Genomic DNA, 11963 nt, shown 5'->3' with positions numbered 1-11963 from the left:
CTATTCAAAAATCCCGCGTTGCCTCTCCGCGATATATACTTAAGTACGTTCTTAAAGACATCAACAATAGTTTCGAACACGCATATATAGATATAGCAGTTATATATATTACGAATATAGGGAATTTCGGAATTCTTGGAAATTCATAGATAGCCATATAGGTATAGTCGCGATATGTAAACCGGGAATTCTCGGAAAGTTACCTTAAAACAATATATCACTTATTATACTTGCGCTGAGCCAAAAATCGGCGCGTGGAGAGATGAAATTTGTCTAATTTGTTTTCCCAGCCATTCGTATCTCTATACCTATAGTAAGTTTTTAAACAGTTGCCGTAACGTATATTCATCACGAACTGTCTTGGTGTCAGAATGGAGAGGATGTTAGCATACGTTTTGAGTTTATTCGTTGAACGAGAAAAGCCATAACAGAAATGCAATTCGTTCTTCAAAGAATTATTCGCCGTCGAGACTTTCTGCTGTGATCTAAAAGAGGCAACACAAAACAAAGGTAGTGTTTAAAAAATCTGTTTTATATCGTAACCTCAGTGTAAACAAAGCGCACTGCTATAAGCACAAATTATTAGTTTTTCGACGTCGTAAAAAAATCAAGACTTCATTTATTGTTCTTGCAGTTTTTTTAAAAGCCAATACGTGAATAATTAATTTTCTTGGTCTTTCAGACAATGGCTACAAAATTGGGGATTATGCAGTTTATAAGGACAGTGCGACAAGGAGATATTGCAACTGTTCAAAATGAAATTAGACAGTATGGATTACCGAAAGGTGGAAGTGTCTATACAGATTACACTGCATTGCAGGCTGCATTTGAATGTCGAAGGTATGAGATAGCAAAGCTGCTCGTTTCAGCTGGATGCAGAATAAATCCAAACCAATCCGATAAAGGTTTAATACCTCTTATGAAAGCAATTGTTTATGAGAACAATGAGTTAGTAGAAATGCTTTTGAAAAGGAAAGCTAACATTACTTCGCATAATACAACAGTTTTGCATTTGGCAGCAGAAAGGAGATTATTAAACATGCTGCAACTTATTCTTTCTTATAATGTCGATGTTAATGCTGTAGACAGTTCTGGTAATACAGCTCTACAAAGCATAATATTACGGTTTACTCGTTTTGCAATTCCTCATTTGGCCCCATTACTTACCACTGTAGATATAGCGATAATAAAACTTTTGTTGTCAAAGAGAGCAAAGATTGAGTTTAAGGATTACAATGGGGTAAATCCATTGCATTTTGCTGTCAAGCTCAACGACATGAAAGTACTGCAACAATTTGTACAGGCCTGTCCTGATGTCAATGTCACTGATAAAGATGGCAACACAATACTTCACATCCTAGTATCCATGACCAATATCAACAGCCAATCTGAGATAGGGATTGTAGGCGTGGTGAAAATGCTTATTCGGAAGGGTGCAAGAATTGACATAGCTAACAAGCATAAGGAGAATGTCAGCCATTTGGCAGCCAAGCACAAGAAGCTCGATATAATGAAGATAATACCACATAACGAAACAACTTTAAATGAAACTGACTCGGAGGGCAACACTGTGTTTCATTTGCTATTTGAGAATAGCCTGAGCTTTGTCAAAGATCAGGAGTTTATGAATGTATTCATGCATCTACTATCCTTGGGCATTATCATTGATACAACGAACTCAGTTGGTAAGACTCCCTTGCAACTGGCTGCTGAAAATCGCCAGGATCAAATACTTCATATCCTGTTGCCATATGCCAATATCGTCGGTTTAAGGGACAATCAGGGAAATAGTTTACTCCACTGTTACCTGCAGAGTATCATTGATTACGGTACTACAAGCTGTGAGGACAACTTGGCCATTGTTCAAATCCTTCTGAATAAGGGCGCCGAGGTTGACGCGACTAATGTAAAAGGCATCTCGCCTGTTCATATGGCTCTGAAGCTCAGGGACAGGGACATTGTGTTGGAGTTACTGGAGCGCATCAATAACGCGGATCTCTGTGACATCAAGGGCAGGTTTGTAAGCACAGAAAATAAGGATATTATTAATTAATTTTGCCTTTGCTTGTACAGCGAAATTTTTCACAGATCCTTACTACACTTTCTTGCTGCCAACAAGTATAAAAGCAGGACGACCAGTAATTCTCCCGAGAATCCGCAGGAATCGATTGAGATTGCTAAGAAGATCCTGGCGAAAAACGCCACGATCGACAAGCGTGACAATCGTAAGCGCACACCACTTCACGTTGCTGTGACCTCACGACAGAGTGGCTTGGTGCAGCTTCTACTGGAGCATGGAGCTGATCCAAATGCCGTCGACGAGCAAGATGACAATGCTTTGCAATTTCTTGTTAATAGCCAGAGTGATCAGCCCGAGGACCTGGACGTGAGCATTGCCGAAATGCTAATTACCAAAGGCGCGAATGTCAACGCAGTGAGTAAAGAAAATCTTTCACTGCTACACACAGTAGCACGTAAACGTCGGATGAAGTTGATGCAGGGATTGCTTCAACATTGCTCTAAGGAGGTAATTTCGTTAAAAGATCATCAAGGCAATACAGTACTACACATGCTTATGGGATTTAACAAGCCAAGGTGAGGCATTTCAAATATTTCTAAGTTTATGAATGAAGTTTATTAATGAAACGATTCATGTCCTACATTCACAGAAGCGACGCAGAGCTACCGAATTTATGTATAGACGTGGCGATGAAATTACTGACTAAAGCCGGTGATATGCTTGTCAATGAGCCGAACGCAATGGGAGAAACTCCACTGCACCGGGCAGCGCGAGAGAAACATGACGAGATACTACAGATTTTGTTGCTGAACGGAGCCGATCCTTTCATCTGCGACATTACGGGTAACACCGTACTGCACTCACTTGCATCGCCTCAATCAAGCCAGAACCAAAGTAACATAGAAGAACAGATAGTCGAGATATTCGTGAAGAAAGGCTGTTTGATCGATGCGGTGAACCAGGCGGGATTGACGCCTCTCCACGTCGCCATCAAGAATGGAAATGCTAAGGTTGTCGCGGCACTCGTCGCTAGTGGAGCTGAGGTAAGAATCGTTAAATTGAACCCTTCAAAATTAATTAAAGTTGCGGTAATTATGTCATATGCAATCCATACAGATACACCGTACTGTGGGCGAAAACTTATCGACAGCCCTGCATCTATCGGTAGAGTGTGGCAACATTGAAATCGCGAACGTGTTACTCCGTAATGGCTCGAACGTCAATGCTGTGCAATCCAATGGCAAGACCTGCTTGCATCTTGCAGCTGCACGTAAAAGATTCGAAATGATTAAGACTCTCCTCGAAAATCGAGCCGACCCGGATGTCCAAGATTTGTCTGGCAACACAGCTCTCCACGTAGCGTGCTGGTACGATGATTTCGAAACCGCAACCCAACTGCTGGACTACGGTGCGGACATAAACATTGTCAACTCCAAGGGTAGCACGGCTCTTTTGTTCTCGCAGGGCGCAGACAACGCGCTTAAGTCAAAGCTATTATATTATGGGTGGAAGCTACGTACAGCCAACTTACCTCTCGCCTCTTTGAACTTGGAATACATACGAAAATCGCTTGCTGAATTCCATATGAATTCTTCAAGCATATATGACGAGGAACTGCTCGAGATGGAACGCTATCAAGTTGACGCGCAAACCAACGTCGCAGATGTGTTGCGAATGCCGGCGAGTCGACTCGTCGTTTACAAGGCCAAACTCAAATTCCGCCAGCTCATCTTCGAATCCGAGGAGTTCGCTCAAAAGTTTCCCCACTACGCGGATATCATCAGAGCGAATTACAGAAAAGGCATCGCGAGGAGCGAGCTTGAGTGTTCGGCTAAAAAAGCGTTCAATGCATTATGCCAATTCATTTGCCCTGATATCTGTTGCGAGAAGATATTACGAAATCTCAACAACGAGCAACTTAGGAGCTTGATCAAAGCTGGTAAATTGAAAGTTAATAATAAGAAGAGGTTTCTCAGAGATTTAGATGAGGAGTTTGAGAGACCAGCTAAAAGGACGAGGAGGATCAACGTGTAATCGTTACAAAAATTTATTTCGTTGTGATTGTTTAAAGTTTTGGATCGTTGTGTTCAGTTATAACGTAATTAAGTGGTAAAACCTCGTGATTAAACGTGAAATTCCACTTCGTGTAAGTGTACAATATAGACGTCAATTCATGACTAAACTTTTTCTATATTCACATGGAAGAGCAGTATTTAGCAATGTATAATCTGCTGACGAATCACTGAAGTATTTTAGTTTATTTATTTTTTTTTAAATCTCTTCTACAGACATCTCGTTGACGAAGTTCTTTTCTTCACTGTTTACATATAAATAAATATATGTAGTAAGATTTTAACGTTTATTTTCTTCAAGATTGCAATCAAAATTGTGATGTAATATGAATGACAAATCCTGATCAATAATCGAAAAACGAGCTACGGCTAAAGTATACGTATTTATAAAAAGATAACGATGAGGATCAAATAGCTCGCACGGAGCACAAACAAGGGGCTAGGAAATTAAATTTTTTAAGTTGGTATCTGCGACTGTGACCGCCAAATTTTAAAAGACTTCTTTGCACGAATAAAATTTACTGTTACAAACAATTCACCTCAATTCTTGCAATTTTCTTTTAGTTAACTAAAATACGAATTATAAAATCAAATGTTCCCGTATCAGCTTTAAAATTTGTTGTTTTCGTCAAAATTGCGCCTTTTATATCTGTCGCGTCTCGTGACGTTCTTTGTGACCACTGTTTTGAAAATGTTATTCGGATTTGCTTTTGCGAAGCGCGCAATAGTCTCGTGTCGGTCATTTCGTGACTGAACTATCATGCATGAAATACTAGTTTATCAATGGGTAAAAGAAAGGTGTTTTTCGGAAGGCGTAGATTATCTCATCCACGTGAAATCCAGGAATTTGGAACGATCAAGCAAAATTCTACTCTTTGACAAAGTCGTCAATATTCTATTATTACATGAAGCTATTGATAACACAATATTATACTTATAAAAAAAAAAAAACAAGATCAAGATTTTATTAAAAACGGATTCAATAAGCACTCGTTGGCGCACGTCTACAAGTGCAGAAATCTACAATTCAACAGTCCATAAAATTACCAAACACGAAAGCTCGATTAAACGTTCAAAGATACTAACTGACTGAATTACAATTGTATTCAGCCTTTACCTACACGCCTAAACTAGAGTAGTGAACGAGAGACGGTGAGAGCACACGCAGGAAATCGTCCTGCATACCCCTATATATACATGTATACATCAATAGGAGACCGCCATTGTTTCGAGAGCTCTTTACTCTACGCGGCAGCGCAATGATAATACACACGCTCCAAACAGAGTCTCCTCTTCGCATTTCTATCTATTACGTCCGTTCGCGTATACAACGTTGACCGTCGGCTCTCTCGTCATCCACGCACACATATATATCTATATACGCATGAAGCATTCAGCATCGCGTATAACATATATATATAACTACATATCGCGGTTCCGCCTTCAATCTTCCGTCTCTCTTCCACGGCATAGGTATACCTATATATATATACCTTTACGCGCAGAGAAAGAGAGAGCATTATAGGATCCTCCCCCCTCTACGAGTCGTCGGTATAGCGTTCGCGCGCCCCAGTCAGTGTAGAGAGAGTGTCGTCATCGCACGCATTATCCTTCTGTCCGAGACAGAGTAGTCAGTGTACGTATAGCCGAGCCCGTGTGCTGTGCGACAACGAGACAGTCTCTCAACACAGAGGGCCGACCGCGACAACGTCGACGACGACCCCAATCAGGATCGTCGCGCGCGAGAAAGAGACGGAGAGATTTCAAAGAGAGAGAGAAGGAAGCTGCTCGCTGCTACTGCTGCTGCCACCACCGCCTCCTCCTCCAGTATTTTCCTCGCTGCTGCTGCTGCTGCTGCTGCTGCTGCTGCCACGACATCGATAATAAAGGCGCCACGCATATAACCAGCCGAGCTGCGAAGACAGTCTCTCTCTTTCGCCCGTCCGCACAATCGTAGCATGTCCACGATGAATCCCGAATAGTGAGTAAATGTCAAAGCCTGTCACACTGGCTACTTACATACGCGACAACCTGTAAGCTTACTCTGTATCCTCCGCTGTGATCTGTAGAGCCGTCCTCTTCCGCGGGCATAACGCCTACTCCGTTCTCGCTCTCCTTGTATACCTGTACAATAATGCGCCGCTGGCTCTCGAACGCTTTGTTTTTCCCCGCACCTTTTCATCGTCCAATATGACGGATCGCGTATATACGCTGCCATTTCTCGCGCGACTGTGTAATCATTGTCGCGTCTCGCGGAGCTAACTCTCCGTCGAGAGGAATGATGTGTCGTGACAAATAATGGTCGACTATACTACGCTGCGCAGAATTTTCTAACCTTAACGCGGATCGACGCGGACATTTAAAGTGCCATTGTGCACTGCTGATTGTAAAAAGAGAGCCAAGGCGCTGCTGCGATGATGCACGGGATTATAGACAGATCCGATCGTCTCTCTCCCTCTCTCTCTCTCTCTCTCTCTCTCTCTCTCTTCCTCGCTCTTTGACGGTCGACGTTTTTTTGCTCTCGGACCTATATATCAATGCATATGCGCGTTGTACAATGCAGATCACTCACAGCTGAGCGAGTGGATTTTCAGCTTTGTGGTTTTTTTCTCTTTCTCTCTCTTGCAAACTCGTGACGCAAACTAGACGGAGAAAGCCAAATATCTCTCTTTGTAAGCGCCGAGTCAGAAAGAGAGAGAGAGAGAGAAAGAGTCCAATGCATCCTCCCCCCTCGCGTTCGCGCAGCCAACGGCTTACTGCGTTTTTCATTGTTTTTTCAACTAGTAGTGACCGTCGTTTGAGAAACCGTTGAGTCATCCCCCGAGATGCGTCTTCCATCTCTCTATTTCTTTCGCTGTCTGTAAGGGCAGCTGGTGGATGTCTTCGATAGCTCTCTTTGTATGCGGATGACATCTGATTGGTTTATTTTTAGACGTGTCAGTATACTGATGCGGATGTGTGCTTTTCTTTCGCAGTGACTACCTGTTCAAACTTCTGCTCATTGGAGACTCCGGCGTTGGAAAGTCTTGCTTGCTGCTCCGATTCGCAGATGATACCTACACGGAGAGCTACATCAGTACTATTGGAGTGGACTTCAAAATCAGAACCATCGATCTCGATGGAAAGACGATAAAACTGCAAATCTGGGACACTGCTGGTCAGGAGAGATTTAGGACCATTACCAGTTCGTACTATCGCGGAGCACACGGCATCATTGTTGTCTACGACTGCACAGATCAGGAATCTTTCAACAATGTCAAACAGTGGCTTGAGGAAATCGACCGCTATGCCTGTGATAATGTTAACAAACTGCTTGTTGGCAACAAGTCTGATCTTCATACTAAGAAAGTTGTTGATTACACAACGGCTAAGGTGAGGCTTTTATTGATTTTTCTCTCACGTTTCGCTATCCCCCCATAAAAATTCTTGCTAAGATTAAAAAATTCAAGTGAAATGTGAAAAATTTGCCAATCATACTTGGTGCTGCATTGTTCATTATTGTGCAAAAAAAATTTAGTAGAAATTTTGTCTATGCATATTTTCTAATTTATTTTTCTATTAATGAATTTGTGAATATCAACAAACATGTTAACCATGTCAACAAATATATGAAATTCTTGAGTGGCAATTATCACAGTAAGAAAAATGCTTTGTACTTAGCATGCGCATACTTGGAATTCCAAAGTTATGACTTCATGTTTATATAGAACAAATATCTTTAACTATTAGTTATAACGATTAAAAATAACAAAAGCATTATGAAAGCCAAGACTTGAGAACTGTAGTTATCTTATCTGAGATTAAAATTCAAATTAAGAGTGGAATATAGCAAAGACAATGAGAGTCACTCTTACATATTTTTTTAGCTAGCAGTCATAATGTTGATTGTATTATCTTTGTTCTTTGCGTTAATCAGCACAAGTTATGCCAAATATAACATTTTTATTTATTTCATACCGCTGACCTTTGCATATGAAAATAATCTCAATTTTTATACTAGATCGAGATAAAACGTGATTCTTTTCTGAATTGACGTTGGAATAGACATATTACTCATAACTTGTTCACAATCTGAGTCAACCTGATTCCCTTACGCTTTATGACGTGTTACAATATAGCACGTATCGCTCCTTCAAATTGTGCAAATTATATTAACCAACATTTTGTTTTCTCCACCAGGAATACGCCGATCAGCTTGGCATTCCGTTCCTCGAAACATCGGCTAAAAATGCGATGAACGTCGAGCAAGCTTTTATGACCATGGCCGCCGAAATCAAAAGCCGAGTGGGACCCCCGTCGAGCGGGGCAAGCGATCAGACTAGCAAGCTCAAAATCGATCAGGGCCACAACATCGACACTTCGGGCATTCAGGGCTCCAAATCCGGATGTTGCTGAAACATTTAAAGCTGCGTTGTTCCCCTCGGACACGAGTGAGCTTTTTACACTTTTCATTCGTTCCGATAAACAAAAACTACAACATCATTACAACAACAACAACTGTTACGAGCATGAGAGAGGGACCGTTTGATCTATAGGACATTTAATTTCAAGGAAGGATTTTAAAAGACTTGTGCATGAGTTGCGGGCTATTCCAATCTTCTTTTGTTATGCTTCTTTTTCGTATTATATTGATATTTTTCTTTCGTTTACTTTTGAGAAGGCAATTAGAACATGTGTCAACTCAAACTTGTAAATTTTTTTGTGTAACTGATAAATTATTCGTTTACTACTGAGATACAGGCGGCGTTTTACTATTCATCGCGTTCCTTTGTTACTCCAGCCATAATCTGTTTATTTCATACATATAAATCCTCAGTCTCAAAGATGAAATTTTCAATCGTCTCCACAGGGTTGATTGCTATCATCACTGTCAATTTTCTCCCTTTTGAAATTAATTTAACGCAGACTTTGAAGTAACGATTCTCAGCTGTTGCGGATGTGCTCGTTGATTATTATACAGGAGATAAGAGTGAAAGAGAAGATGAAAAGATGGAGCGTGTGCGTGTTAAATATAAAGTTTTACGAGTGTCTGGGGACTAAACAGTTTGAAAAGTAAAGGAAAATATCGAGTTCTTAAAACCTTATGTAAACAAGTATTACGTCATTGAATTGATGGACCATCCGATTTGTTTACCGACAAGTGCGTAGAGAAATTTAACTTCATTCACTGAAATTTTGTTTAACTAAATGAAAAATAATGAAACGTTATAAAGGAACCGAGTCGATCGGAGCGTATGAAATTCGTAACTTGAATTTATAGAGAAGTAAGAGAAAACAAAGTAAAAGGTAGCTGTCGATCGAACACGCAAGGGTGCGGATAAGTTTAGGGGCAATTCTAGTGTTAACAAATAAATGATAAGATTGTATAATCATAATAGAGAATGAAAATAAAAAAGAAAGAAAAAAGGAAACTTTCGTTTTGTAGCTTAAATGTTAACAACGTGTAAAGATGGACGACGATCTGGCCAGATGCGACTCGCGAGATTCACATATCTCTCCAAGTAAACCATGTTACTCGTGCGTTTGTTTGTATATTCTTTTTTTTCTCTCGGCAAAAGGAAATAATAAGTTCTTGCGGTCGACGCATATAAGCGCTCAATGACGCCAAGCTGTAGAAAGTTCATCGGTGGCTTCGTTAACGATAATTGTAATGTCGATCTCCCGAAACAGGAGCAGACAAAGTTCAGGCTCGCTCGCTAATAGCTCTCGCTCGATCGTTCTCTTACATTGTACTGTAATAATGTAAACGTCAGTGGCAAATCACTCGATCGGGCTTATCGTTTTTTCTTAAAAGTGCACGCGCAAGTTTACCCGCAAATTTATATATTTACAGCCTAAATCAATCGTTCTTTCTTTTCTTACGCAAATAAAAATTATGCATACTTATATAGAAATTTAGCAATTATTATGTACGTTTTGAAAACCATTTTTCAATTTGAAGTATATTAAAACTTGAAAAAAAAAAACATCACTCGCTTGTTATCTATGTAATTACTAGCTCTCCATATATATATATTATATAACATAGTTCGATTAAGAAACAGATTATAGGAGGTACGTATAAATGATTTTTCATGTCTTTTTTTTTCAAATCGAAAATATGGAATTCGGCAGTTTAGTACATAAATTGCAGCTTTACGCGACTATGTAACAAAGAAGAAACGTTATAGTGAATAAAATTGGAAAACATGTTTTCAGATGTTTCCTACATACGCATATTGATTCTTTCACGTCCATTATTTTGACAAAACTAACTTGGTGTTTCACGGAAACATATTCGTAACCGCAAACTGCACGACATTCCAAGTTATAAGCGCCAGGTAAAATACAGCCCTTCAACTGCAAGTCCACACCCTCACCTTCATCGCTACACCCTCGAGTCGAGTTGCTATGGCGACAAGGCAAGAGAAACATTCGGCTGTAAAGCGCACAAAGTCAAGTTACACGTGTTAACTCGTGTACGTAAACACCTGCTCGGGATGAACAGGTACACGATCTCCGGTCGCATAGGCGAAGGAGCTCACGGATTGGTGCTCAAGGCATACGACAACGCGAGTCCGGTACCAAAGCCCGTGGCCTTGAAGAGGATCTTGCTGAAGAGGATAGAGGATGGAATACCCACGTCCGTCGTCCGCGAGGTCAAGACTCTGCAGAGGCTTAAGCATCCATACGTGAAGATCGATTTTATTAAGCTTTTGTTATTTTTCTATGTATTCATCGGAATTAATTTATGCATCGATGTTCTCTTCAGATAGTCGAACTGCTGGACGCTTTTCCAGCGGGCTTGGATTTCGTCATGGTTTTCGAGTACATGCCCTCGGGACTGTGGGAGCTATTGAAGGATTACGACAAGGCTCTGACGGACTCGCAGATCAAAACTTACACGAGGATGCTTCTGGAAGGCGTCGCTTACATGCACGCGAATAACATTATGCACAGAGTATATACTATGACGTTCTCTCTTTATTTTCTCCATTTGGTCGGGCTTATACTAATCGGGATTACTTTTTTCTTATCGGACGTTCGCACCTCAATGTATACGTACATCGTAGGATTTGAAACCGGCTAATCTGCTGATACGAGAAGACGGAGTTTTGACCATAGCCGATTTCGGCCTGGGCAGATTGATGTGGGAGGACATAAGTCGGCCGTATTCGCATCAAGTAGCCACCAGATGGTACAGGGCACCAGAGCTGCTCTACGGAGCTAGATTTTACACGGCGGCTATCGACATGTGGGCAGTCGGCTGTATCTTCGGCGAAATGCTGAACAACTCGCCGCTTTTTCCAGTCAGTTGCTATTTACGATCATAATCGTTCGCTTCATCTTGTACCAGTTAAATTGTTAAATTCACAAACTCGTTCGTCCAGGGCGAGAGCGACATCGAGCAATTGGCGATAGTTCTGGGACACCTAGGGTCACCCACTGCAGAGTCCTGGCCGGAATTGAGCTCTTTGCCCGACTACAATAAAATAACTTTTCCTTACCACAAGGGCGTCTTGTGGGAGCGCATAGTGCCCGACGCACAACAGGAGGCTGTAGACCTCTTGCGGAATATTCTGATATACGACTCGTCGAAACGACTGACCGCAGAGGAGGTATTTTTTTGAAGATACTTGGAAAATCTCAGAGTTCATACTTCTAATCGTTCTGTTTTCAACTCGATCAGGCGCTTCGACACGTGTACTTCAATACCAAGCCGTATCCTTGCACGAAAGCCGAGCTGGTGAAACCGCCGACCGATCATCGGACTCGTCTCAAGCCGAAAGAGGTCGAGACCAACGTTAAAGCATCGACTTTATTCAGAAACATGCTCAGCATCATATGAATAAATTGTTTCCATTTTGAACAAATTCTCAGGTGTATTTATT

At 41.1% G+C, this 11963-nt stretch overlaps 3 protein-coding genes across 4 annotated transcripts; all 3 read left to right on the top strand.

Annotated features, from left to right (window-relative positions):
- The first annotated feature begins 159 nt into the window (after positions 1-159).
- LOC100677879 (serine/threonine-protein phosphatase 6 regulatory ankyrin repeat subunit B) lies at positions 160-4631 on the top strand. 2 transcript variants are annotated; one of them, XM_031930567.1, is made up of 6 exons: positions 171-510; positions 683-1094; positions 1176-2016; positions 2089-2595; positions 2670-3063; positions 3137-4631. In XM_031930567.1, exons 2-6 carry the CDS (start codon positions 686-688, stop codon positions 4052-4054), a joined length of 3069 nt encoding a protein of 1022 aa, XP_031786427.1. In that variant the 5' UTR covers positions 171-510; positions 683-685; the 3' UTR covers positions 4055-4631. The 2 variants fall into 2 exon arrangements, with proteins under 2 accessions (XP_003428174.2, XP_031786427.1); XM_003428126.5 differs by having other exon boundaries at positions 160-510; positions 683-2016.
- A 980-nt stretch (positions 4632-5611) lies between these two features.
- On the top strand, positions 5612-10302 carry LOC100114465 (ras-related protein Rab-1A). The gene is made up of 3 exons (XM_001607158.6): positions 5612-6073; positions 7068-7464; positions 8272-10302. The coding sequence occupies exons 1-3, from the start codon at positions 6051-6053 to the stop codon at positions 8485-8487; spliced, it is 636 nt and encodes a 211-aa protein (XP_001607208.1). The 5' UTR covers positions 5612-6050; the 3' UTR covers positions 8488-10302.
- A 467-nt stretch (positions 10303-10769) lies between these two features.
- LOC100122513 (cyclin-dependent kinase 20) lies at positions 10770-11945 on the top strand. Its single transcript, XM_032599318.1, has 4 exons — positions 10770-11032; positions 11145-11381; positions 11463-11690; positions 11762-11945. The coding sequence occupies exons 1-4, from the start codon at positions 10823-10825 to the stop codon at positions 11918-11920; spliced, it is 834 nt and encodes a 277-aa protein (XP_032455209.1). The 5' UTR covers positions 10770-10822; the 3' UTR covers positions 11921-11945.
- The last annotated feature ends 18 nt before the right edge of the window (positions 11946-11963 follow it).

The sequence above is a fragment of the Nasonia vitripennis genome, chromosome 4 (assembly GCF_009193385.2).
Source record: "Nasonia vitripennis strain AsymCx chromosome 4, Nvit_psr_1.1, whole genome shotgun sequence".
NCBI lineage: Eukaryota > Metazoa > Arthropoda > Insecta > Hymenoptera > Pteromalidae > Nasonia > Nasonia vitripennis.
Note: the sequence above shows the minus strand (reverse complement) of the source record. Positions and strands in the feature narration are given on the sequence as shown.

Excerpts from the sequence above, each read along its gene's own strand:
- LOC100677879 (XM_003428126.5), top strand. The coding sequence starts at position 686 with ATGGCTACAAAATTGGGGATTATGCAGTTTATAAGGACAGTGCGACAA. Across the intron at positions 2,017-2,088 it reads CTCTGTGACATCAAGGGCAG|ATCCTTACTACACTTTCTTG; the intron begins GTTTGTAAGCAC and ends AATTTTTCACAG. Across the intron at positions 3,064-3,136 it reads TCGTCGCTAGTGGAGCTGAG|ATACACCGTACTGTGGGCGA; the intron begins GTAAGAATCGTT and ends CAATCCATACAG.
- LOC100122513 (XM_032599318.1), top strand. The coding sequence starts at position 10,823 with ATGCATCGATGTTCTCTTCAGATAGTCGAACTGCTGGACGCTTTTCCA. Across the intron at positions 11,382-11,462 it reads ACAACTCGCCGCTTTTTCCA|GGCGAGAGCGACATCGAGCA; the intron begins GTCAGTTGCTAT and ends TCGTTCGTCCAG. Across the intron at positions 11,691-11,761 it reads AACGACTGACCGCAGAGGAG|GCGCTTCGACACGTGTACTT; the intron begins GTATTTTTTTGA and ends CAACTCGATCAG.
- LOC100114465 (XM_001607158.6), top strand. The coding sequence starts at position 6,051 with ATGTCCACGATGAATCCCGAATA. Across the intron at positions 6,074-7,067 it reads TCCACGATGAATCCCGAATA|TGACTACCTGTTCAAACTTC; the intron begins GTGAGTAAATGT and ends TTTCTTTCGCAG. Across the intron at positions 7,465-8,271 it reads TTGATTACACAACGGCTAAG|GAATACGCCGATCAGCTTGG; the intron begins GTGAGGCTTTTA and ends TTTCTCCACCAG.